The following is a 25920-nucleotide window of genomic DNA, read 5'->3' as shown; positions in this document are numbered from 1 at the left end:
AAGAAAAGGAGCCAGCAGGGGAGAAAGAAATAACTAAAGAAGCCAAAGAACTCGAATATGGAAGCCACAGCAAGGGGCCAGCCTGATGGCACAGGGATTAAGTTCACATGTTCCACTTCAGTGGCCCAGGGTTTGCTGGTTCAGATCCCGGGTGTAGACCTACACACTGCTTGTCAAGCCATGCTGTGGCAGGCGTCCCACATATAAAATAGAGGAAGATGGGCACGGACGTCAGGGCCAATCTTCCTCAGCAAAAAGAGGAGGATTGGCAGCAGATGTTAGCTCAGGGCTATAATCTTCCTCGAAAAAAAAAAGCAGCCACAGCAGACAGGATCTTGAAGAGATCTTTGCACACCAATGTTCATTGCAGCATTATTCACAATAGCCAAGAAGCGAAAACAACCCAGTGTCCATCAATAGATGAAAGGATAAAGAAATTGTGGTATATACATACAATGGAATATTATTCAGCCTCAAAAAAGGAAGGAAATCCTGCCCCATGCAACAACAGGGATAAACCTTGAGGACATTATGGTCAGAGAAATAAGGCAGTCACAAAAGGGCAAATATGTATGACCCTGCTCTGTGAAGTCCCTAGAGTAGTCAAATTCATAGACAGGAAGTGGAATAGTGGTTGCCAAGGGCTGGGAGCAGGGGGAATGGGGAGTTGTCCCATGGGCATAGACTTTCAGTTTTGCAAGATGACAAAGTTCCAGAGATCTGTTACACAACAATGTGAATATAGTTAACATTACTGAAGTGTATGCTTTAAATGGTTAAGAGGGTAAATTTTATATTAAGTGCTTTTTGCTACAATTAAAAGAAAAATTTTTAAAGAAGCCATTGTAGAAGAGAGTTGTGAGAAGAAGAACATGGTCAAGGTGTGAAAGATGCATGGAAGTCAAAGTCAGTTAGGGGTTTATGCGAAATCTTGGAGAGTCATTTGAGCAGAGAGTTTGGGGGAAAAGCCAGACCATGAGGGGTTAAAGAGGGTAAAGGTGGGGCTGGCCTGGTGGTACAGCAGTTAAGTTCGCGTGCTCTGCTTCAGTGGCCCAGGGTTCGCTAGTTCAGATCCCGGGTGCGGACCTAGCACCTCTCATCAAGCCATGCTGTGGTAGGCGTCCCACATATAAAATACAAGAAGATGGGCACAGATGTTAGCTCAGGGCTAATCTTCCTCACAAAAAAAAAAAAGAGGGTGAAGGTGCCATTGGGGGTGGCGTGGGGGAGGCAGCCAGAACAGACCTTCTTTGTTGTTTGGTGGCAACGGGAAAGAGATAACAAGTCGGAGTGGAGGGGGTAGACTGAAAGGGTGCGGTTGCGGGAAGGGTTATTGTTTCGTTTTTTTCATACAGAGAACACACCTAGCACACCTGTGGGTGGGAGAAGGCAGATTAAAGATGGGAGAGTAGTAAAGTGAGGGGGTGATGCTGGGGATCCTGGCAGAGAGGAGGGGGCAAATACAATGGTTAGCCTCGGTTGGAGGAGGGACACATGCTTTTGGAACAGGAAGGAGAAGGGGAAGGTGGTATGGGGCACAGACAGAGTACTGTCTGTCAGATATTGGGAAGGATGTGGCCAGAATGGGCTGGCTGTACAGTCTATCTATAAATTCAGCCCACCACAAATTAAAACCAACTGCTACTGTGGGGAAGGGGGGCTGAGCTGCAGTCACGAGAAGTGTGGGAAAGCTGGGCACAGAAACCACTGGGCCGTGGCAGGGAGTCAGTGATGGATGGTGTTGCCTGGCTGGCAGACACAAACTGAGGCTGGTCAACACGGACGTGTGTTGGCCCGAAAGGCAAAGTCTGAGTCACTCTTTAGCACTGCCTGGAGTGGAGGAAAGGGCTGTGGGGCTGGTTCTGTTGGGGGAGCCAGCAGGGTAGAGGAAGTGGTCTGGAGTTTGAGAGAAAAATCACCCCAGAAAACTAGTCGTTCTCCCTACTGATGTCCTCGGACTGCTCCTACAAAGACGGGACCAGTCATAAACTTTGTCTTTTTAATAAAAAATAATCTGTATGTGACAAGCAATTTTTGAATTTCAAAACAAGGGAAAGGGGAGAGGAGAGAGGTCAAGGGGTCAGCCAGGGTGAAGGAGTGAACAAGGCTCAGATTACCCTTGCCATTCCAGCCAGGCCAGAAGGGATCAAAATCTGCCCCAACTGAAGCAAGAAGGGAGGTCAGCCTTCAGGAAAGACCTCCTAGGATTCAGCGGTGCATGGTTCATAAGAGGAGCAGGAGGAGGCAGCTCCCGACAAAACCCTAGAGACCCCTCGGAGAGGGAGTGTTGGTGTCCAAGGTGGCAGCTGCTTTCAGAGTGGCGTCTCCAGGAGCAGTGTGCTATCTTATGGTTGTTTAGATGTTTTGGTGTTTATCACCATAGGGTCCTGGAACAGTCAGGTATTTGAGTTTCCTGGAGGACTATGTTTCTAGAGGGTCCCGGAATGGCCAGAACTGAAGGTTCCTCTCTAGGTCCTCCCATCATAACCTAGGTCCAGGTCTGGGGCAACCCCATTGGAAAGCCCATGTGTTTGGTAGAGAGGAGTGCCATCGGGGAATCAGGCAGCTGCGCCCGGCCCACTGAGTGCTGTTGACGACACAGAGCAGCAGGAGAAGCTCCTCTTGGGGGAGGAAGGTGGTCTTTTGTGCTCCTCCCACCCTAGTCAGGGCTGCACTGCTCCAGGTCCCCCAGCCAGTGTGGCCAGGCACCCTGCCCTACCAACAGCCCTCATCTGTGCCCAGAGTTTAAGCCACCTCAGTGCCCAGGTGGTTGTTGTCAGCGTCCACATCACTGGTAGAGGTCCTGCATTCCTTAGACGGTTGGAGGTGCCGCTCCCTGCTCAATGGGGCCTTCTCCCTGGAGGGCAGGGTCCCACAGCCCTGGACCTTGCCCCGGGCTCGGAGTGCCCCCAGTGGGGAGGTGAGGAGGATGATGAGGGCTCCTGAAAGCACTAAGGCAAGGAGCACAGTGACTGTGAGGAAGTGGGGCCAGTAGGACCGCTGGGCAGCCAGGGCGGCCCCACCACCGACCCTGGTCAGTGGGGCCTCTACGCGCTCCCGGGGAATGCCCGCCAGTTCAGGATCCAGGGCCAGGGACTGGTCCTGGCTGTCTACCCAGTAGGAGACCACGGGGTATGAGAAGTCATTCTCAGTGGCCCAGCACTGATAGAGGCCCCCCACCCCATCCCGCAGAAGCAGCAAGAGGGAGCCATTGTAGACTGTGGAAGAGGCTTCTGGGACTGCTGCTCTCCCATGACTCCAGTGGTAAGAGGCCAGGGCTGAGAGGTGGGGACAGGGGAGCTCCAGGATGGAGTTCGGGACAGCCAGGACTTCTTTAACTGTAGGTGAAGGAAAGGGGCAAAGGTTAGGGAAAGGGAAAAGGAAGGCAGGAGGGAGTCTCTGCCCTACATTTGGACCCCTACTCCCATCTGCAACTCCCATTTCAACTCCCAGACTCACCTCTGACCCCCTTCCTATCTCCTGTCTGGACCCCAAACTAATCGCCAATCCATCTGACTCCAACTCTGACACCAAAACCAACTTCACCCTCAATCCTGAATCCCAGCTTAGAATTCCTATCCCTCCTCCCTACAGCCAGATCTCAAATCCATCCTAACTCTGGGTGTCCAGGTCTCAAGCCAGGCAGGTGCTGGGGGAGAAATTGAGGCAGGAATGCCCACCCCTGCCCACAAGTCCTCCCCAGCTTTTGCACCTCCCCTGGTCCCACACTCACTGATTTGGGGGCGGCTCTGAGGCCGGTGGCTCCTGGGCATGGGGCCATTGGCACATGCCCAGTCTGGGTTCCCTCGCTCCATGTCCTGCTTCCAGGACTTCCTGAGAAGGCAGGGAAAGCAAAAATCATCCTTTGAAACAGACACAAGCGGGAAGAGGAGGAAGAAAGAGAGGGAAGAGCAGTGGGGAAGAAGGTGAGCCGGGGAGACAAGGTAGAACAGAAAGGAGAGGAAGAGAAACCCAGGACAGCTGCAGCAGCTTCAGAGCTGCTGGTGCAACTCCATTCCAGGAGGGACCCACCACAGGAGGGGGGAATCTTAGAGGGAATGTGTCAGTAAACCCTGGAGAGAGGAGGAACGGGAGCATAAGCTGGGTAAGAAGGGTCCTGGAGGGCCACCTTTGGCCACCATCCAGGACTGGCACTCACGGGATAGGGGTGGGCAGCAGGTGGCAGATTCGGGACTCAGGGTCCCAGGCACAGTGGGGGTCCCTGGCAAGAACACAGTCCACGCAGCTCTCATAGACACTACAGTTGGCTCGGGGAACCCTCCAGACGCCTCCTGAGAAGCCTGCAAACACTGCAGCCTGGAAGAGAGATGGAGAATGTCAGGGCACCCCCGTCACACCTAGTAAGGACCCAGCACCCAAGGCCCACCCCATCAAAAGGTCCCTTCCCACCTGGGTGGGGGCCAGCTGCAGGTTTCGGACAGGTTCAGGATCAGGGAACAGCTGGATCTCCTCCACCAGATGAGCACCGCTGTCCCCACTCACCACAGCCTTGTGGAGGGACCCTGTGCCTGTGAAGAGAGAGAGAGCTGAGACTGTCTCACCTCATCCACAGACCCCTCCCCTGCTCCCTCTCTGACTCCAGATGGCCTCCCCAGCTGTCAGAAAGTTGCTTCTGAAGTGTAACGTGCACTGGACACAAACAGGTCAGACCATTTCCCTCTATGCCATGGAGATGGAGCTCCCTTGTAAACAGCGTGAAATCCCTTGCCCCTCTGTCCTTCCTTCGCAACTGCCTGATAAAACTCCACTCCTGGAGCGACCCAGACGTCCACTTTTTCCATGGACATGGAACAGTGGATAGCTGGGCACTTCTGTAGAAAATCATATCACCAGCCTCCCTCACCTCCATTAAGTGTCTCTACTCAAAGGCACTTCAGTGAGGTCTTCCCTGATCACCCTTTTAAAAACTGCAGCCTCCCTGGCTGGCATCCCTGACACCCCTTTACACTTCATTAATTTTCTAATCTTATAACATCCTAAGTAATTGACTCACTCAGTATGTTTATTGTCTGTCTCCATGTACTCCACAAGGACTGAGCTTTTTGTCTGTTTTGTTATTTACTGTACACCCAGTATACGCACAGCTGATACAGTGCCTAGCAACATGTCCTAAAAGAATGAATGAACCTGGCAGGTTTCTTCCACTAAAACTCAAGGTCATCCACCTTAGCCAAGCCCTCAATCTATATGCTTGACAATCTTCCACTTTCCCCCGCTGACTCTCTCTCCTTCTTTCCACAACGACTCTTTGAATCTACCCCTCTCTCCTCAAACCTCCCACCTTTCCACCCCTCATCCCCAGCTCAAGACCTTGTGTCCTCCTACTTCATAAAGAACACAAAAGCCTTCACTTAAGATAAGAGCTCCCTCTGCTTCCTGCCTGCGCCCTCCCCCCACCCAGTCTAGACACCCACCCGGGCTTACCCTTTTCTATTCCTTCACCCTATCCCAGCAGAGGTGCTGTCCCTCCTCCACTCACAGCCACCTGTGTCCACCTGTGCCCTGGACTCTGGCTTCCTGCTTCCTCTGCAACTTCACTGCCAACTATCCCCTGGCCTGCCCATCTCTTCACCATCTCCCTCTCTACTGGATCCTGACATCTTTCCCATCTTTAAAAAAAGAACGCTGGCTGGGTCCCACACGCTCCTCCAGTCACTCCCCTACCTCTTCCCCTTCACAGCCAAGCTTCCTGAAGGAGTGATCTCTACACTTGCTGTTTCCAGCTCCCCTCTACCCACTCACTCTTCCCCTCTCTAACATGGCTTCCGCCATAAGATAAATGGCTCTTGCTAAGGCCCCTACCAACCTGAAAGCTCAGAAAGGATAGGGATTGAGCTGTTTTGTTCCCCCACTGTATTTTCAGAGCCTAGCAGGGTGTCAGGCACATAGTAGGTGCTCAGAAAACATTTGTTGAATGAAAGCATGAGTGGATGATCTCGAAGCTTCCCTCCTCAACCTGCTCTAGTTGCAGTCCCTGATCTAGTCCCCTGAGGGATGTCCTGGAGCCCTTCACTCACTGGTGCCCAGGTACATGACCACGTGGCTGTGCCCATGGATGTCCTGGGCTGTCTCCACTGCAAGTCGTGTGTACTCCACACCAGACTTCACCAGCAGGGGTGTCCCTACCACCTGCTCATCCATCAGGAAATGGTCCTTCATGAAGGTCAAGGCTTTATCCGAGGAGGGGCCCACCGAGCACTGAAGGGGGAAGGAGGCAGATCAGGTCAGCTTTCTCCTTCCCTTAAGCTCACCCACTGTCCCCTCCCTCCCTCCCTCCCCCTCTGCTCATCTCCTTTGCCTCCCTCCCTCATGGCAGTCCTCATCTCAGGATGGTGGCTAATGCTCAGACTCTGGAGCTGCCTGGCTTTGAATTCCAGCTTCTGCATCCTGAGGTTCCTTAACAGTGAAACGGGCATATTACCAATACATCAAGGGCCTGCTGTAAGAATGAAATGCACTAATACGTGAAAAGTAATTAGAATGGTGCTTGGCACGAAGAAAGTATTAATAAATGTTAGCTGTTATCACTTTCCTCCTCCTCCTCCCCTTCATCAAGGACACCTGGCAGCCAGCAAGAAGCAGGGTGAGAGCCTCTTGCAGGCCAAGACCATGTTTTACTCATGTCTGTAGCCCCAGACACAGCACAGGACCAGGCACACAGTTGGTGCCCAAGAAATGTTTGCTAAGTCAGTGATTGAATGAAAGATGTCACAGAAAGGGGTGGTGCAGCAGGGAGTGTTTCTCATCATGGTTTTGCATGAACTTGTTGCGTGACTCTGGCAGAGTCCCTTCTTCATTCTGGGCCTCCTTTTTCTCACCCATAAAATGAGGGGGTTGGACCGGCTGTTCTCAAAAGGCCCTGCCAACACCAGCATGCTGTGGCTCCGGGACACCTGTGTCCTGATCATTAATCAGGATCCTTGTCCTCCACTGCCAAGAACACTGTCTTAGGGCCAGTCCCCACTCTGTCACCTACAAGCTGTGTCCTCAGACAAGTTACCCCACCTCTATGAGCTTCAATTTCCTCATCTGAAAAGTGGGGTAGTAACATCTACACCTCATTTTGGTGCCAGAATGAGCAGATGTACCTACTCTCGCTTCCTCCCAAAGGGATTTTTTTTTTAAAGGCATAAAGCTTAGGGATGCGGAGAACAGGAGAGGAGGCAAAAGCAGCCACAGTTTGGAAGCTGGGAAGCAAATGAACAAATAGTAAAAGACTTGACAGGAAAAGAAAATCAAAGAATCTTCTTAAGTCAGTCCTGGGGTAGCCCAAAACTATCGGATTTATACGACAGAATTCCTAAAGTTCATGAATTAGCAGCCCCAGTCACCTCTGGAAGTGAGGTAAAAGAGAGGCTGAGTAAAGAAGACTGTTTGAAAGTCTGTTTAAGAAGCAGGCAGATCGCTTCCCAGCTCCATGCAGCTGGATGACTGTCCCTTCCACACCTTGGCCCAAGACTGGAGGTTTATTCTCTGGAGAGGGTAAGACAGAGGGTCTCTGGATGGAGGACAGCAGGCACAGTTGGGGAGGAGAGGGACGCTATCATGAAAGCAAGGGATTAAGTGCAAGTAGGCACAGTACACGCTGTGACCCTTCCCCACACCCAGCGCTCTTCCCCCATGGCTCCAAGACACCGGAGCCAGACCATCTCCCTCCAAGCAGAAGACTAGAAGAGTCTGCTCTGGGAAAACTGACTACTAAAGGTCCACGAGGAAAGACTTAAACATATTGACATTGAAGGTCCCCAACAAAACAGCCCAGCCAGACCATCCTCAGCGGAGCTACAATGGAGCTCAAGTTGCCAAGTCATACCCACGGGTGCAGAGTTTCCAAACAGCTTTGTGGTCCCTCATTCCTAAATATGAGTAGATCCCAAGGACTACCAGACAGGTGAGTAAAACCATGAACATGAAAGAGACCAAAACAAACAAATAGAAAAAACAAACAAACAAAAACCTAAGAGGAAAAAGAAATGACTCAGAGAAAGAAAACTTTACGGAAAAGTATCATTACTATCTTAAGAGAGATAAGTGAAGACAGCGTACCCATGAAACAAGAACAGAATGCTACAAAAGAGGATTCCTTACTTCAAAGAGGGCAGCCAGACACTGCTTATGTCCTGAAAGAAGACCACACTATCATGCAGTAGTCTTGCCCCTCAAAATCAGACTTTAATCTGATCAAGTCTCTAGATCCAACAACCAACCAATTTACAGAAAATACTTTAACTCCAGCACACAGATGCAAAATCATCAAGATCCAGACTGTGGAAAACTCTACATGACAAATAAATTGCAAGAGAAAAAAAGAAGATGGAAAGGGGACATACAGATTAAAAGAGACTTGAACAACCAGCACAAATTTATAGACCTTATTTGGATTTTGATTCAAATAAACAAACTATATTAAAAAAAAAACTCTTATGAGATTATTAGAAATTTGAACACTCAATGCATATTAGATTAGGTATCATGACTAATTTTTTAGGTCTGATCACAGCACTGTGGCTATTTTCTTAAAGGCTTTCTCTTTTGGAGATACACGCTAAAATATTTATAGATAATATAGTGAGTGGAATGGTGGCCTCCCCAAAGGATATGTCCATCTAGAACCTGTGAATGTGACTTTGTTTGCAAAAAGGGTCTTTGCAGATATAATTAAAAATCTCAAGATGAGATCTAAATCCGATGACAAGTGTCCTTAGAAGTGGGGGAGACATACAGAGAAGAAGGCAAAATGATGACAGAGACAGAGACGGGAGTGATGTGTCTACAAGCTAAGGAACACCAAGGATTGCCAGCAGCCAACCAGAAGCTTAGAGAGAGGCTTAGAAGAAATTCCCCCTCAGAGGTGCCAAAGGGAACCAACCCTGCTGTCACCTTGCTTTTGAACTCTTGGCTTCTAGACCTGTGAGAGAATAAATTTCTGTTGTTTTAAGCTACCAAGTTTGTGGTGATTTCTTATGGCAGCCCTAGGAAACGAACACAGGTGAAATGATAGGATATCCAAAATTTCCTTCACAATAATAAGGGGGGAAGGGGAAGGGTATAGCGGAACCAAGTTTGATTGGTTATGAGTTGAAACTGCCTGATGGGTATACGGAAGTCCATTATACCATTCTTTCTACTTTTTATACATTTGAAATCCTCTATGATAGGACATCTTTATAAAAGAGATATTCAAAGCTTTAAAAACCTAGGAAATTAAATATTTTAGCAGAAATTAAAAATCTGATAGAAGGCTCAGAAGATAAAATTGAGACACTCTCCCGGAAAATAGAACAAAACCAAAGACTTGGAAAATAGGAAAGGATTTAAAAAGTTAGAGGACCAGTCCAGGAGGTCCAGAAAGAAGTGAGAAAACATCCTAACATTAGAATGTCAGCTGGATGAGGAAGGGGACTTTTGTCCAGTGTCTAGAAGAGGGGCACATGGCCTCAAAAATATTTGTTGAATGAAATGGAAATAGTTCAAGGAAACTTCCTAGAATGGAAGGAACTAAATTTCCAGGCTGAAGGGGCATCCTGAATGTCCAGCACAATAAATGAACAGGGTCCCTTCAAAGTACAATACTGTGAAATTTCAGAACAACCAGGGACAAAGAAAAGGCACTACAAGGTTCCAATGAGAAAAAAACAGGTGACACTCAAAGAGTTGGGGTCAGAACAGCTTTGGACTTCTGAACAGCAGCACTGGAAGCCAGAAGATAACAGAGCAAGCCTTCAAAGTTTCAAGGAAGATTATTTGAGTCCAGAATTACATACACCTAGCCAAATGTGAAAGCAGAATAAAGACATTTCCAGGCCCGCAAGGTCTCAAAAAATTTTACCTGCCATGGATCCTTTTCCAGGAATCTACAGAGGTTAGCTTCCACTAAAATAAGATAGGAAAAAAAAAAAAAGAGGAAGCCACGAGATGCAAGAAACACGAGATCATCACAAGAAAGAGTCAAAGGAAATGTCCAGAATGATGAGGAAGGGAAATTCCAGGATGGCAGCTGTGGCCCGGATGTAGAGGGCCTCCAGTCCAGAAGGCAGCAGATGGGAAGGATCTCCAGGAATATGAACCTGTTAGAACACCTAATGGATCTGTCTTCAGAAGAGATTCAGATAATTGAGGAAGAGTTTGGGGTTGAATTAAAGATAAGAGCTTAGAAAACAAAGCAAGTAAAAAAGAAAAAAGAATCAAGATAATTACTAACCTCAGGGGAAAAAAATTATGCAAAAAGGCAAAGTAATCATGGCTTACTACCTGGCTCAGCTGTGAATAGTAAGAGTCATAATATAAATATTGATCTAATCAAATTACTGTAAAACTATGTTGGGAGATGAGGGGTGGGTGTGGTGCTGTGTTGGTAAGGCAGCTCTGAGGTGGGGGCTGGGGGAGCCCTGATTTGTAGTGTTTGCTGGTTTCTGTGGTATATACTCCCACCATGGCTGATTTTAAACTACCAATGTAGTAACACTGGACACGAATTTGGAAAGAGATATGAAAATGAGTTCTTGCTAGTTGCTGTCCCCTGGCTCCATCATATCACTGGGCGAGGGTGGAAGTGGGGGAACACAGTTAAATCCTCACCTTGCAGAATGAGAATTCAATAGATACTGCCTAAAACTAAACATCAAGAAGTAGCAACAGGGGCTGGCCCAGTGGCTCAGTGGTTAAGTTCACGCGCTCCGCTGCAGGCAGCCCAGTATTTTGTAGGTTCGAATCCTGGGCGCAGACATGGCACTGCTTATCAAACCACGCTGAGGCGGCGTCCCACATGCCACAACTAGAAGGACCCACAACGAAGAATATACAACTACCTACTGGGGGGCTTTAGGGAGAAAAAGGAAAAAAATAAAATCTTAGGAAAAAAAGTAGCAACAAAAGTATGTTATTTAGAGATTTGGAGATAAATACCAAAAGAACCAGCTAAAAGAGTTGAAGGTGATGGTCTCTAGAAAGGGAAAAGTGGAGGACAGGGAATAAGGCTATTTTTTGGAAACCAACTATGTAGAGCTATGTGATTCTGTAAATGGTCAAAAAACAAAACAAAAGTTAAATAAAAAATGAAAGTGAAGACGGCCAAGACAGTGCTTGGCCCAGCCCACGCTGATATACCCAGGTATTTGGTGCACGCTGAGCTAGGGGGCATGGGGACGGCCGTGTGTACGATGGGATTGGACACCTGTGGAATCCGGGCAGCTGGACCAGGTATATATACATGAGCGGGCAGGACTGATGGGGGACGGGGGAGCACTAACATTTATTGGGCATTTATTATGCCTTGATAAGTGCTTCGACATTGGCATTATGCGTATGTCTCTGTGTATGGGCTTTGCTCAGTGTTGGGGATGGTACTCACGCTGCCTGGCCGCGGAGTGATATCGGGGACCCCGTAAGTAGTCCAGCGTGAAGTCTCTTTGTTCAACTCCTTGTACTTCCCCTCAAAGACACGCTTGATGTTCTCGAGAGAGAAGGCACAAACAGCAGAGCTCCTGGTCCCGCTGATCTGCCTGGAGACAGCCAGAAGGGACATTGCTATACCCGGAAGGCCCCCCTCCAGCCCTGGCCCACCCTTGGTGAGAAACCCCAGGAAGGCAGGAGTGTGGAGGGCTGGACCAGTCTCCAGGGGCCTCTCCTTCCCTCAGCAGTGGTGATAAGGGCTAGCAGAGCCCCTGACTCTGACCTATCTTAGGATCTGAAGTGTGATTATCCTTAATGAGAATTAATTGGAGCTCAGGCCCTGGGGCGGCTCCTGCCTGTCCTGCCCAGTCTGGGCTGTACCCATGGGAGGGGCAATGTAACCAGCTCCCAACGGGCTCCAGATGTAGACCCCTTCCTTGGGTCCCATGGATTCCTGATCATCAGAGAACCAACCAGAGCCTGACGACAAGACTATTTTTATTCCTTCAGCCCTGGTCTGTAGAGACAGGTCTGTCTCTTTAACCTGACTGTGGCACACACCATGTTCTCATTTCCCGGTGTCCTATATATGAGACCCTGCTTACACCAGATATCTTTGGTACCTGACACATTGTCAGCAGGTACCCAAACACCGTGGGGCCAGGCCACAGCAAATCAGTTAACCTTTCTCAGTTTCCAAGCAATGACTTTATTTTTATCTTATGGTGCTAATGGGGTTTCCCTCTTTACTCAGGCCATTAGGAAGCTCAGAGCTAAATCTGTGACTGGCATTCAGGAACTGTATAAATGACAAACATTTGTAATGTGCTGATCCTATGCCTGACTTCTCTTATTCTCCTCTTATTCCCATTTTCATATCGGTTTTATTTTAATATCTGCCTTTTGTAAGCTGCCTCCTATCCTTTTTGGAATCAGGCAGGATATAAACTAATAAGAACCTCCCTGAGCTTTATTTTTCCCATCTACATTAAGGGCATGAGTCAAATTCCTGGAAGGTGGTGACGACCAAACGCTTTCCAACGTGGAGTGCAGAGTATGTGCTCGGCTCATGTGGGTTCCTGTCCCTCCTGGGCGAGCCAGGGCAACATGGGTGCTGGCCCCAGATCCCGCGTTCCCGCCCCGCTGCTCACCACTGAGAGGTGAAGACTGCGTAGACGCGGGACTCGGTAGAGGAATTGGCGGGCAGCAAGACGGCGTGGCGGATGACGTTGAAGGGCAGCTGCCCGGGCTGAGCACAAAGCAGCTGGGCCTTCAGGAAAGTGGTCCACTTCTTCTGCAGCAGCTTTTCGCCGCCCACGTCATTCTAGGGGCGTCGGCGGAGTCAGGGGGCGCCCGTCTGCCCCGCGTGTCCCCGCCCCCTGCCCGCCTCTCTCCACTCCCATTGGGCCCTATGTGCTTAGCCCCGCCTCTGCCGTCTCCCCACTGGCTCCTGTAGGGCCAACCCCGCCTCCCACCCAGGCTGCCCACCTTGCAGACTCTGGCCACCCGGGATGTGTGGAGTTTCTCGAAGAACTCAAACTCGCTGGCTGTCTCCTCGAAGAAGAAATAGACGACTTGGGTCGAAGGGATGGCTGCCACGAAGGAGGCGTCCGCTGCAAGGGCGGGGCAGATAGGCATAGGGATTGAGCACCTGGATGCCCTGGGGTCCCACAGCTAGCCGAGGGCTAGCCATGGGGGACGGGGGGAGCGACTGGTACTTCCTTAATTTCTTAAGGTAAGATGCCGGGAGTTTTGTCTTCTTCCCTGCTATACCCGAAGCGCCAAACAGTACTGCCTTGCACGTAGTATGCCCTCAACAAATGAGAGTTGTGTAAATTAGCAGCAGTTCACAGTGCCAGGTCTCCCGGACTCTGGGAAGGGGGCCAGACCTGTGCTGGCTGGGCCTCAGGTCCTTACGTTGCAGCCAGCGGAGGAAATTGTCGGTCTTGAGGACAGGCTGGGATCCCAGCGTTCGGATCAGGATGGGCTCACTGCCCAGGAAGTTGTTCATGGTGCCGGAATAGAGCATCCCATCTATAGCAGGGGAGAGGTGGGGAGACCTTATCACCCGGAGGATGCCCCTGCCCTCCCCAGACCTGCCTCTGACTGTGGCCAGCATTTGCATCAGTCTCTGGCCCCCTTTATTTGTTCTACGCCTTCCTGTGGAGCCCCAAAGCCCAGCTCACAGTCCCCCACTGAGCACCCTCCTTAGGTCCTTCTGCCCACAGAGAATGGCCAGCCCTTGTGGCCTTCTGTGTTTTGGCACTTTTCCAGCCTTTCTCTGGCTACTCCCTCACACACCCAGCTGCCACCACTTGCCGAATAGAATCACTCATTGTTCCGGAAAGGTGGCCATGTTTTCTGCTTTTACACCTTGGGTCCTACTCTTCTCTTCCTGGAACACCTTCCCTCCCCATCTTTCAAGGTCCTACTCAAAAGCTGAAGGCCACCTCCTCCACGAAGCCAGGGTGGGAAGTCTGTCATGGTTTGTGTCCCGGAGGGCACAGGGCCATGATTTCTTCTTTGTAACCCCTACCGTTCCTAGCACAATGTCTGGCACACCAGAGGAGGTGTTCACACAGTGCGTATTTGTTGAACAAATGACTGAATCTCAGGCTTCTCTTCCCGAGACCCCTCCTAGACCCTCCTGCCACTGTGTATCTCTCCACATCCATCTCTCTCCACCTCCTTTGTGGCAGCTTCAGCAGGAGCTCCTGGTTGGGGTGCCTGATTCTCCCTCGGATCTTGTGCTCTGAGGCTCCTGGCTTCCCCTCCCTCTGTGCCCTTCCTTGCAGGAAACTGTGTCAGATTCCATATGTCACAGAGTGACCTGGGAAAGCGGATGTTGGGATGGACCCAGGAACTTGATACTCACCTGCCAAGACAGCTGTGTGTTTATGGGCTGGGTCAAAGGGGCTTTGGCCTTTTCCCTCCACAACCTTGTCCTCCAAGATGGGCAGCAGGTAGGAATCTTGGAGTTCCTAGAGGGGGGTAGAGGCTGGGGGGCCAGAACGCCAGAGTCTCATGTCCAGGAAATTTGGGGTTGTGAGGGAGGAAGGGAAAGGGACATAGAGTGAAACTGGTCTGGGGCTGGGAAGCTCACGAGGGTCCTGCGTCTGGAAGGCCAGAGTTTTCCAGAGCTGCAGAGGATGGGCTGGGAGTAGATGTGAAGAGGGATGCATGGGGCCTGAGAGCTGGGTGCCAGATAACTCACAATGAAGGTACAAGCAGGGCTGAAGGCGAAGGTGCCGCAGGCGTAGAGATGGGTGGCATTGAAAGAGACCAGGACACGAATAAAGTTGAAACACTGTGTCTGGGGGAGATAGAGAAGTCAGGCCTTCAGGCCACTTGCCCCAAACTCCTGGGCCCTCAGAGGCTGCCCCTTCGGTTCCTCGCGGGGCTGGGCAGTGCTGAGGCAGTCCCTGTACATCTTTATAGAACAGGATGCAGGTGGTAATCATTGCAAACAAGCATCCTCCACTGTCTGCCCCACCTAAGACCATCCAGTGATGGGCTGGGGATGCCAGGGTTCTCTACCCAGAGCCCCTGTACCCTCACCTCCACTTACCTCATTGCTCTTCTTCTTAAAGGCACATTCACTCTTTTTTCTGTCACTGGCTGGCCAGGGTATCTGAAGTGGGGAGTTGGGAACAGGGAGACAAAGGGAAATAAGGTCTTTAGCTCTAACTTTGACCTGCCATCCCCTCCTTGGCTCTAGTGTGAAATCACCAATAGGCATGGTAGTTAGTGACATGCTCATGGGCTATAATAACATCAATTTGTGACCATGGCTATTACTCTGATGACACTGATATTCATTAGGACACAGCTCCATGGTAGAACATGGCCTATGGAATCAGACAGACCTGAGTTTGAATCTAGGCTTGGCCACTTACTGGTTGAGTGATCTTGATGCCAATTGCACAGGCTTCTGGAGGGCACAACTAGGTACACATGTAAAGCACCTAATGCAATGCATGGTATGCAGAGCAGCAGTTGTCAAACAACACATTTCCTGGGGAAATTGTTAAAAATGTCAGTTCCTGGGTCATGCCTCAGAGAATCTGCATTTTTAACTGGCATCTCATTCGTGCAGGTGATCCACAGACCACAGTGAGAAACACAAACCGTGGGGATGCTCAGTAGTTGCTAGCCCCCTCCCCCTCTTTTTTCCCTCCTTCTCCCCCAGGTTGTTCCCATATAACTATAATTTAACACAGAAGCTTCAGTTATTTCTACCAGTGGGTGGATATCACATTATTGATATAATTTGAGTCAATGTTTCTCTCATATGTCAGTGATTTCCATATCAGCCATTTTAGCAGTTAATTTTATTCAACCAGTATTCATGATACCAGCGAACAGCAAGGCCACTATAATGTTTTTTGTCTGTTATGTGGACCGTATATATATGTATATATAACAAGAATTGCTGATTATTGCTGATTATAGATAACAGCAATCTGGCAGTTATTCATGCGTAGGCAGCCCAGGTATCGGGCAGCCACTGGTCCCCTCCTCACTCCCAGCCCATGCCCTTTATCCCTAGCCTACTCACCATGTTCTTCAGCCTTGGCACCCCTGGATCCTGGATATTCAAGGCCAGAATGGCCTCTCGAGTCCCCACGTAGAGAGTGCCTCCGTCACCACTCAAGAGCAGAGTGTCGAAATCCTGGAGACCCTTCTGGTGGAAGAGGCTAAGAGCCCTGCGTCCGTCCCCTGTTGAGAGGTGTTGAGAAGGGATGAGTGATGAGGAGCTGGTGGGAAGGCAGCTGACTTATGAGACAAAAGTAGGGGAAGGGGAAAGATTGGCAGAGTCTGTTCCTCAGACCTTGGCAGCTGGATTCACTGTTCATCAGCGGCTCCCCCACTTTGCCCCTCCCTGCTGGCAGCCATAGGAGCTCTGTATGTTGAGGCCACAAGAGAGAGGAGAGGCAGCCAGAAACAGGGTAATGACAGCCTGGGGCTAGGGGTGGGTGGCCTGCACCCAAGGGACACACAAAGGGACAGGAAATAAAGTAAGGCACAATGGATGCTCTTCTAGGGCTGAGGGGCTGTGGTGGGGGAGGACAAGTTGTCCCTCACTGGCAGGGGGAGCAGAAGGCAGATAGACAGACAGGAAGGTGTTGGCAGCCACAGCAGGAAACCTAGACAGTGTCAGAGGTGCTGTGGGTGTAGGGGTTCCACTCACCAACCCCACTTCCTTCCCCTCCTCTACTGCAGGAAATTTCCACACCTAAATCACTGCCATAGGGTGAACAGAAAGGAAACGTTTTTCTTCAGTGTTCATGCCTGGGTGTCCCCTGGGCAGGGGAGGCGAGCCTAGGGGGCTCCCCTAGGTCTTCTCCATCACTTTGGTGTAGGGCTGGTAGTGGTGTGTGTGTCTGTGCCACTGGCACTTCGGCAAGGGGCTTCTCAAATCCTCTCTAGTTAGAGAACTGACTAGCTAATTGTTACCTTTGGAGGCTCAGAGAATCTTAAACAGGACCCAAAGGAGGAGTTGGGGAATCACATGTGGCTAGGTGCTGGAAGGGCCAGCCTCCCCCAGAACTCTATACACCCCTCAGTTGCTGAGCTGATCACCCTGTAGCATGCTTGTCTGATTACTTATCTACTTCCCCATCAGGACTCTGAGCACCTTAAGGGCAGGGGCTGAGTCTTGTTTATGTTGGTAATGCCACCACCCAACACAGAGGAGTCCTCTCCATCAATGGGCAACGTGCATTGCCTTGACCAGGTTGCCCCAGAAAGATGCTAAAGACACAGCAGTGCCCAGGAGACTAAGCCCCTGCAACTCCTAGAGTGTCCGTGTCCTTCCCTGAATCTTCTCCCTGGAGGTAAGAGGGCCAGCAGCCCCCACAGCCTCAGAAAGAAACCAGCCAAGCTGTGCCTACAGGGTCCCTGGGCCCATACCCCAGCCAGGCCACCCTAACTTCTCGTATTCCTGGTGTCCATGGGACTAGATATGGCATAGTCCACCGTGATCTCTGTGGTTGGCACAGGCCTGGTGTGTCCTAGGTCACTAGGTCCACAGATGATCTTCTAGCATGGGCCTTAGTTTGGGGACACCTGGGGGTGTTAAAGCAGTTAGAGGTTTGAGGTGCCCAGCTTGATGACAGTGACATTTAAAGAGGGAAAGAAAAATCAACAACTTTGGAGAACCAGAAGGAGCGGTGCCCCAGCCCTGTGGCCCCCTGTCCTCAGTCTTTGTCCCAGGCGGGTTTCAGCATTCACTCCTGTTTCTAAATTTCTATTTCTGGCTGATTTTCTCTCTGAGGCCCCCTATCTCTCCCTGGCATACCGTGGCCCCCCACCCCGCCAGCTCAGTGTTTCCATCCCCATACTTCCTGGCCATCAGACACTTACCTGCGTAGTATTTGACCCTGGGCATGGGCCCCTGCCCACTACCCCCTGCAGTCGGCGGCGGCAGCAGCAGCAGGAGCAGTTGGAAGAGGAAAAGGCCCAGGAGGCTCCAGGGGTCCAGGCCCAGGACTGGAAGGGCCATGCTCAGCCAGAGGCTGTCACCAGACGTCTCTGGGGAAACAGGCACCGGGCACTCTCTGAGTGAGCAGTCTTACCACATCCCCCCTGGGGACCAATCAGAGAGTCCCAGCAGCAGAAGTGTATATGGGGGGAGGGTGGTGGGGGAGGAGGTGAGGGTGTTAGGAGAGGGCACGGTTCCCTCTTGGAGGGCCCTCAGAGTCTCACTTCTATCATCTCACAGGCCTCAGCCTGCTGCCTCACTCTCGCCTCTGAGTAGGAGTCCAGCTGTTCCATCCTGCCCTTCGGATCTCTTTTCACCAATAGCCCTGCTCTGCCTTTTTTTTTCTGACTCTCAGGGAAGTCCTTCTTGCTATCTACTCCTTGCCTTCCTCCTTCCCATATCCCAGAGCCCAAACCATTACCTGGCCCTGGGCAGGAGACTTTCTGGGGGAGCAGATTCCTGACTCAAAATATAGATTGCTCTGACTCTCCTGGCACTTTGAGATCTCTTGATACCCTGTGCCTCATATTCACCCCTGCCCTCTGATGACCCAAGCCAGCAGACCAAGTCTGGATCGGCCTGCTCTGACCTTGCCCCCAGCCCCAGCTGGGCTCTGATCTTTGATGCTCAGGCCTCCTTGGCCCTCTTCTTTGAGACTCTCAGCACTAGGCCATCAGCATTGCCTGGGGAGTGGCCCAGGGCAGGGGGTGGCTGGCAGTCTCCCAGCCTCTGCAGCTACCCCGTCTCCCTCTGGTCTCACGCCTCTGCTGTCTGTCTCCCTGGGTCTCTGCATAATCTTCTCCCAGGACCGCCAACCCCCAGCCACTCATTTCATCTCACGTACCCTTGGGCCAGCCACAGTCTGGAACCCAGTTGTCCGGACTGCCGAGCGAAGGTGCCATCCAAGAGAAAGAAGGAGGGGGATTCCCAGGCCCCAGAGGCAGGGGACAGGAGGCTCAACCTGGCTGGGCTGGGAGTGCGGCCCTCCAGGTACCCATAGTGCCAAAGCCAGTACTGGGAGCTCTGGGCAAGGGAAACCAGAATTTCCACCTCTCGAGTTCTGACAGATCCCTGGCTTGGGCGGAAGTTGGTGGATTGGGAGGGGAATAAAAGGAGACACACCTCTCTCTTTCCCTCTCCTCCCGCCTCCCTCTATCCAGAAAGTTTTAAAGGCCAGAAAGTTTCTAGGTTATTTCAGCCATTCCCCTGTCCCTCTGTCACATCACATCCAGTCTAACCAGGCTAGTGGTGGTTTCTCCTCTTGCTCAAGATTCCCCTGATAGGAGACATGACACTGTCTTCCGTATTCCTCTTTTCACTTACGCACGAGGTAGGGTCTCTCCACTCCTACCTACTGGGAAATCCCTGCAGTGGTCTAACCTTCAAACCTCCCACTTCCAGCTGGGCCATAGTCTTTAAAAAATAAAACAATTGCCTTAGGCTCTTATCCATGGCTTTGCTGAGGAAGTGCCTCCTATAGGCTAATCTCCATCACTCTTAGGGCAGCATCAGGCCAGCGGGAGGCCCAGAAAATTTCCCATTTGAGCTCATACTTCTGGAACATACTGCTGAGGCACCCAATCCCCCCAGTAGTGGCTGCGCACCCCTCCCTGAAGGCCCCAGGGGGAACTTCATAATGCAGGGTTAATGAGGTATCTAGTGCCAAGGGCTTCGTGACCTATAAAGTGGGTAGTTTCCTGCCCACTCAGGCTGAGACCAGCTGACTGCTGGTTAAAGAGCACAGCCATCCAAGGGCTAATCCGACTCCAATAAATAACCCACCTCCTTCTTAAACACACGTTCCTCATGGTCAGGAAGTCCTTCCTGTAGTATAACTTCCATCCCTCTTGCCACAGCACCAGCCTACCGGGTGATGGTTCAGCCCAGGCTACTCCTTAGAAGAATTCCTTGTCAGAGCCTGCTCAGCCTTCTTTCCTTCTCCCTCTGCTCCCATTTCCCTCAGTTTCCCCGGGGGTTGGTCTCAGCCAGACCCTCCTGACAACTATTTCTGTCAAGACTTGCCTTAAGACTGCCCCAGACTCACAGAGGCTCCTTGTCAGATGCTTGGGAGAAGCCATGGGCCAAGCCACCCAGAAAAAGTCTTCTGGCCTCTCAGAATCAGGGGAAACTCCTACCTGGACCCCACCTTCTCTGTCTCCCCAACCCCCAGCTTGGATTTGGACACCTCCCCTGCCCAAACCTCTCTGCTTGAACAGATTGGCTTATCTAGGTCATTGGGAGGAGTTCTGATGGGGGGTAAGGTGGGGGAGGAAGTTCCAGCCCCACCCTCCATGCCCGTTGCCCTGTTCCTGCCTCTCTGGCAGAGTTTGATTCAATGCCCTGCTCCTAGTTGCTCCTTCTCCAGAGACCCAAGAGTTCTTCTGGCCCCAGGTCTCCCTTTCCCCAGCCCCTCCAGCCAAGATGAATAGTTTGCATAATCAGGCTTTGGTCTACCCAACAATTTTAGCAGATAGGCATCACCATATTCCCATTTTACAGATAAGGAAAGTGAGGCTCAGGGAGGTTACACAGCTAGAAGCTAAGCTAAACTTATATCTGCTTCATTAAAAAGCTAACGCCTTAGCTACCCTGTCTCTCCAAAGTCCTGCTCCTGCAGTCCCCACTCCTGCCTCGGTCCAGGAAACTCAGCTGTGAGCCACCTGAATGGAGAAGGCACCCGTGGAGGGTGGGGGGTGGCACGCTGTAGCTCCTCTGGGCGAAGAAACAGTATCTCTGGGATGATTCCTGTCTCAAGAGGGAACAGAAACCTCTCAGAAGAAAGGCTGTCCAGTACAGGTTCTACCCCCTGCCTCCACAAGGGCCTCCTGGTCCAGGGCCGTGGAGGAGCCGGATGGGGAGGAAGGGCACCTGCCGCCTGCCACTGCCCATCTCGCACCAGAGCTTCTGAAGTCAGATCCAAAGTCACGCTGCCATCTCCCTTGCTGCAGCTGGCAGAGCCCACAGCCAGGACTGCTTCATGGGCACATGACCTGAACAGTCACACAGGGCTCCACGCTCAGAAGGACCCACACTTTGTCTAATACTCCCCTGCTGCCGTCTTAAAAGTCTTGATCATTTTTGAACAAGGGGCCCCACATTTTCATTTTGCACTGGGCCCCGCAAATGATGTAGCATGTCCTGCCCACAGCATCCAGGAAGCTCAGAGCTGACAGGGTTCCACTCCCTCCCACATTGTACAAATGCAGAAACCAAGGCCAGGGAGGAAAAGTGTCTGGGCTGGGGTTGGAGTCAGGCAGCAGTTCGGGTGAGGTGGCCATGGGAAGGGGTCAGATGTTCAAGGACCAGGCCATTTCATAGCCCCAGTGTGAGGGCTCCCCAACTCCTTTCTCCCCAAGCCCTGCAGCCCACCCTGGGGACTCCCCATGACAACTATGCCAAGTTCAGCCTTGCTCCCCTGCCCCAGGGTCCATCTCCTACGGGGACTCCTCCCCCATGGCCCCTAGACCACATCAATCAGTAGCCCCTTCCTGCCAGGCTCTCTGGCCCAGACTAGAGATCTAGATGTGGAGGTGGAGGTGGGAGGGGAGATGGAGATGTCGCTCCTCATCCCTACCCCATGCTCACCCAAGGGGCTCTGTCTCTTCTGCACCCCTAGGGAGCATGGATACCTCACTGAGGGAGGGGCTCCTGGAGCCTGGAGAGAAGCCACTCTTGGCTTCGCCAATGCCCAGTAGGTCCAGTTTCCCCTACCCCATCTCCCTTCCAGCCTCAGGGGCAGCCTCAGAAGAGCGCAGTCCTGGGGAACCCGAGCTTCCTGGCTCGCCTCCCTTAGCTCCACCTCCCTGCCCCTCGCTCCCATCTGTTTATGATCACAAGCAAATCCAATCAACTTAGATGTGTTAAGTGCCTACTGTGTCTAAGGCACTAGTGATGTCCCCAAGCCTCTACTGCCCCAGCATCCCCTCACCTCTTCCCACCTCCACTGCCTCCCAGCCTTCTTGCCACCTGCCCAGCCCAATCCCCCTACTCCTTACCCAGTGCCTCCGAGGGTTTCTCTTCCAGCCTGACTAGTGCTGGAAGGCTGAGCTGAGTATTGCACACAATGGCCCGACCCCGTCTGTCTGCCCCCTCCTCAGGGCAGAGCCAGCGCCAGACAATGGCCCGCCCTCTCCTCTCAGAACTGTCAGCTCTCCTCACTCCCTTACCTGGAGCTTGGGGATGCCGCCGCGTTTCCCTCCCCCTGGAATGCCGGCCGTTCTGTCTCCCAGTGCCTTCGTCCCTGCCACACCCCCGCCCCTCATCCCCAACCCCATCCCACCTCACTGGTCCTCAGTCACCATGGCGACCGCATCACTAAGTGGGAGGGACTAGAATCTCCCCATATTCTTCCTCCTCCTACCCATGTCCCCCTGTGCCCCACCTTCTGCGGCTCCTGGATCTACATGTGTGGAGGAGGCGGGGCTCCAGCTGTGGAGGGAGGCGGGGAGGGGGCACACTAGCCCCCAGCGTCCTTTCTCAGCTCCCTTGCCCACTGTCAGGCAGGCACCTCGGTGCAGATGTCCCCTAGCTGGGTTCAAGGTTCAGCTGGGGCCAATTCTGTTTTATGGTCAGTGTCTCTGGGTTTCCCTCTTTCCTGGGAACTGTGTATATGTAGGCGGATCACACATGGATGCCGGCCAGCCTGACCTCATGCAAATTGAGTTTGTCAATAAGGATGTAAGTGAACATACAAATATCTATGCAAATAAGCCAAGAGACAAGGTCTCTTCTCTGTCAAGAAGCCTAAGAAGCTGTCTTCCATTAATATCCTGACTTCCATGGGAAGAATGGGTGATTATTCCTAAACCACCTTACCAAGAAGATGGTTCCCCCAGAAGCCTTCTTTGGCTAACCCCCTGAGACCTGTCAAGAGGTGAAGGTTTGTGCTGTAAGAGGAACGTGGAGGGCAGACTCCAGGAAGGACTTTCCAAAGATCTAGACTAGATAGGGAATAAAAAAAGAGACAAGCCTGAGCTGGATTCCTTCCCACCTGTGAGGGAGCAGAGGCAAGCAGGGGTCTGTGTACAAGCTTTGGGAGCTGGCCCTCCTGTTTTCTCCCAGCCCTGATCCTGAGCAACCCTGGTTACCAGAGCTCCCTCCAGTAACTGCTGGCCTTCAGCTTCTTCATTGGTAAAATCAGGAGTTGGAAAAGCCCCTTCGAGGCTGGCTTCTCAGTTTGTGGGAAGTCTGTGAAAAAGACACCATGGGGCTGCGGAGCAAAAGCCCTGGGTCCCAGGCCTGGCTGCCTGTAACTTGCTCTGTGATCTTGGGCAGGGCACTTGCCCTCTCTGATTCACATAGGTAAAATAATGGCTTTCCAGCCTACGTTGGAGAAACTTAGCTCCTCTCTTGACTTAATAGTATTTTTAGAAGGAAGGAAATGAGTGTGCTGGTGCCAGCCCTGGGCAGAGGGCTCCATAGGCCAAATCTGGTTCCCTTTTAGGTCTGGGCTGGGGTGGCGGATGAGCATTTCCGTCTGGGGTGGGGCAAGGAGGTCATGGTCATGGTGCTGAAAGCAGAAGTGGACTCTGAGCAGGGCTGCTATGACACCCCTCACCACTTCCTGACACTCCATCCTCGCTGCCCTCAGCATCTAGGCCTTAGGGACTCACAGGGCCCCTACTTGTTCAGACTCTTCTCCCCCAGCCCTGGGAGACATGGTAGGAGGGGAAGCAGTGATTTGGAATCAAGGTGGCAGGGACTAGAGGAAACTGAACTAGTGCTGTAACAGGAAGAAAGAAGGTTGGAGAGCAGGGACTTCACACCCAGGGGATGTCCTTGGGTCCCTGCCCCCATCTCCTTCCCATTTCGGGGAATTGGGCCCAGTCTCTGTGGCAGAATTGGATAGGGGCTACATTTCTGAAATGATCCAAGGGAGTAAAGTAGGGGGAGCCTACAAGCTTCCCCTAGCTCCTCTTCATGCCGGATTACCCAGCTGGGCTTCAGGGAGCCTCTCCTGGCCTTGACATATGGAAATCAAAACTTCCAGGAAGGAGCTAGGTTGTTCTGATGAGGGGGCAGGGACCTAGTCTTAGGTGGTGGCCAGGACTGTAGTTAGAAACTTGCTGGGGTGAGCTGGGCACCCAGGTCGCCTGGGCTGGAGAAGGAGGAAGAAACTTTCTGCAGCCTAATCTCCATTTCTTCCGCCGCAGCACACACACAGCTCCATTTCCTCTGGTTTGCCTAGCCTCAGTTTCCCCACCTTGCAAGATGGGGTGTCAGGGTCCTATGTCTTTAATTGCAGGAGAGACAGGGAATGGCTGGTGGAGTTTAGCAAGTGAGGGTCCCAGAAAAATGAGATGAGGGAGTGGAGGGTGAGAAGACCCAAGCACCCTGCCCCCTAGACTCTGCCCCTCAAGGTCCCTGGAGCTGCCCTCCCCCCAGTCTGAGACTGGAGGACCACCCAGCCAGGGCCCCCTGTGGTATCCACTGAAGTTGGCACACAGACACACCATGTCCATAGTGCTAGGAAACTGGCATCCCCCGCCCCCCATCCCACCCCAGGGACCACGGTCCCTCTTACCCACCACTTTCAAGCCTTACCCCCAGCCCAGCAGTGGAGACCCTAACCCAGGCGTCCAAGACTTCCAGCAGAGTGTGTACCAGGCAAGGGGCGGAGCAGACATGGCATGGCAGGGGGAGGGGGTGTGGGCCCTGCCAGCCCCCTCCAGTGCCCCAGTTCCCAGGCAGCTCTTAAAGGGACCAAAACAAATTAGCTAGGGGCAGCTTAAGGGGGTGAGTGTAGAGGATTAGGTTTGCCAGGGGCAGAAGAACCAGGGTTGGGGCCAGATACCTCCTCTGCTCCCCTGGAAGCCCCCAGACTCCTCAGTCTAGTCTTTCCCTCATCCCATGTGACCCCCATGTTGGCCACCCAGCTTTCTGACTACCACCTCCTCGGATCCTGGCCCCTCTTCCCCTTGGGCCCCTGCCCACTTCCTCCCCCCTCCCCCATATTCGTGCCACCTCAGTCTCCGGTGAGAGCTGCCAGCTGGCACTGACTGGTACTAAGCACGGAGAATCAGCCCAACGATTGCAAGGCCTGAGGGCTGGCCCCAGAGGGGGAGGGGAGGCCAGCACCTCAGAGTCACTCTAGGGGGTCGGGGGCAGGGGGCAGCTTCCCCTCCCAACTGCCTTTCTACGTCTCCTTTCCTCCACCCCTCTGGGGGCAGGACAGGGGGGAACTGAGGCACTGGGGAGGGTCCTGGCTCATCCCCTCCCTCTCCTACTCCCTGATAGGCAGTCAGGGTGGTGACATGGAAAAGGAAAATGATTTAGCCAGTTACCTCTGGCCAGGGAGGGGCCAGCAGCGGCCAAGGGAAGGACACAGGACACAGATAAGGAGAGGGACGAAGAAATGGAAACTGAAAGGCAGCAGACAGACAGCGAGCCAGCAGAAAATTTCAGTTCTCATATCACTACTTCACTCAAAAATCCTTTCGGCTCTCCAGTGCCCAAGGCATTAATTTCAGCCTCCTTGGCTGGTGTCCTAGGCCCCCTTCCATCTCTTCAGTGTGGGAAGGCTCTACCCCAGTCCACCTGGACCCTGCCTTTCCTCAAGTTTCAGCTTCGACTATATCTCCTACCTGGAGTAGTATTTCTTCTCTTTTCTACCTGATAAAATTCTTCCCATCCTTCCACGCCCACCCCAAAAGGACCCCTTCCTCCGTAAAGCCCTCCTCGGTGCCCCCACAGTATTCTGAGTTGCCGCAGTATTTCCTGGGAGTCAGGAGTCCTGGGCTCCAGCACCAGCCAGCTGGGTGTCTTCAGGTAAACCTCTCTCCTCGCTGGGGCTCAGTTGCCGCCCTTAAAATGGGAAGACTAATAGCCTGCCCCCTAGTGGTCAAAATGCAAACTGGTTCCATCTTTTTGGAAGCAATTTGGCAGCATGTCTCAGTTTCTGCAAAAGTGCTCACACTGAACGGTTCCATTTCTGAGTCTACGCATTTACAAATACTTACAAAGTACCTGCCAGGTTGTCAGGGACTGCACTAGGTACCGGGGACTCAGCATGAATGAAACAGACA

The 25920-nt window shown here is 52.1% G+C and overlaps 1 protein-coding gene across 4 annotated transcripts; it reads right to left on the bottom strand.

The window, feature by feature from the left end:
* Positions 1–1985: 1985 nt before the first annotated feature.
* SEMA4A (semaphorin 4A) lies at positions 1986–24584 on the bottom strand. 4 transcript variants are annotated; one of them, XM_014836992.3, is made up of 15 exons: positions 24440–24584; positions 17779–17946; positions 15971–16131; positions 14981–15043; positions 14627–14725; positions 14288–14393; positions 13330–13446; positions 12901–13025; positions 12564–12736; positions 11372–11522; positions 6039–6219; positions 4411–4529; positions 4160–4317; positions 3734–3834; positions 1986–3338 (listed from the first exon to the last, which is right to left on the bottom strand). In XM_014836992.3, the coding sequence occupies exons 2-15, from the start codon at positions 17915–17917 to the stop codon at positions 2746–2748; spliced, it is 2286 nt and encodes a 761-aa protein (XP_014692478.1). In that variant the 5' UTR covers positions 17918–17946; positions 24440–24584; the 3' UTR covers positions 1986–2745. The 4 variants fall into 4 exon arrangements, with proteins under 4 accessions (XP_014692478.1, XP_070353349.1, XP_044614214.1 ...); XM_070497248.1 differs by lacking the exon at positions 24440–24584 and adding an exon at positions 22278–22389; XM_044758279.2 differs by lacking the exon at positions 24440–24584 and adding an exon at positions 22063–22133.
* Between the last annotated feature and the right edge of the window lie 1336 nt (positions 24585–25920).

The sequence above is a fragment of the Equus asinus genome, chromosome 25, assembly GCF_041296235.1.
Source record: "Equus asinus isolate D_3611 breed Donkey chromosome 25, EquAss-T2T_v2, whole genome shotgun sequence".
NCBI lineage: Eukaryota > Metazoa > Chordata > Mammalia > Perissodactyla > Equidae > Equus > Equus asinus.
This window is presented reverse-complemented; position numbering and strand designations above follow the sequence as displayed.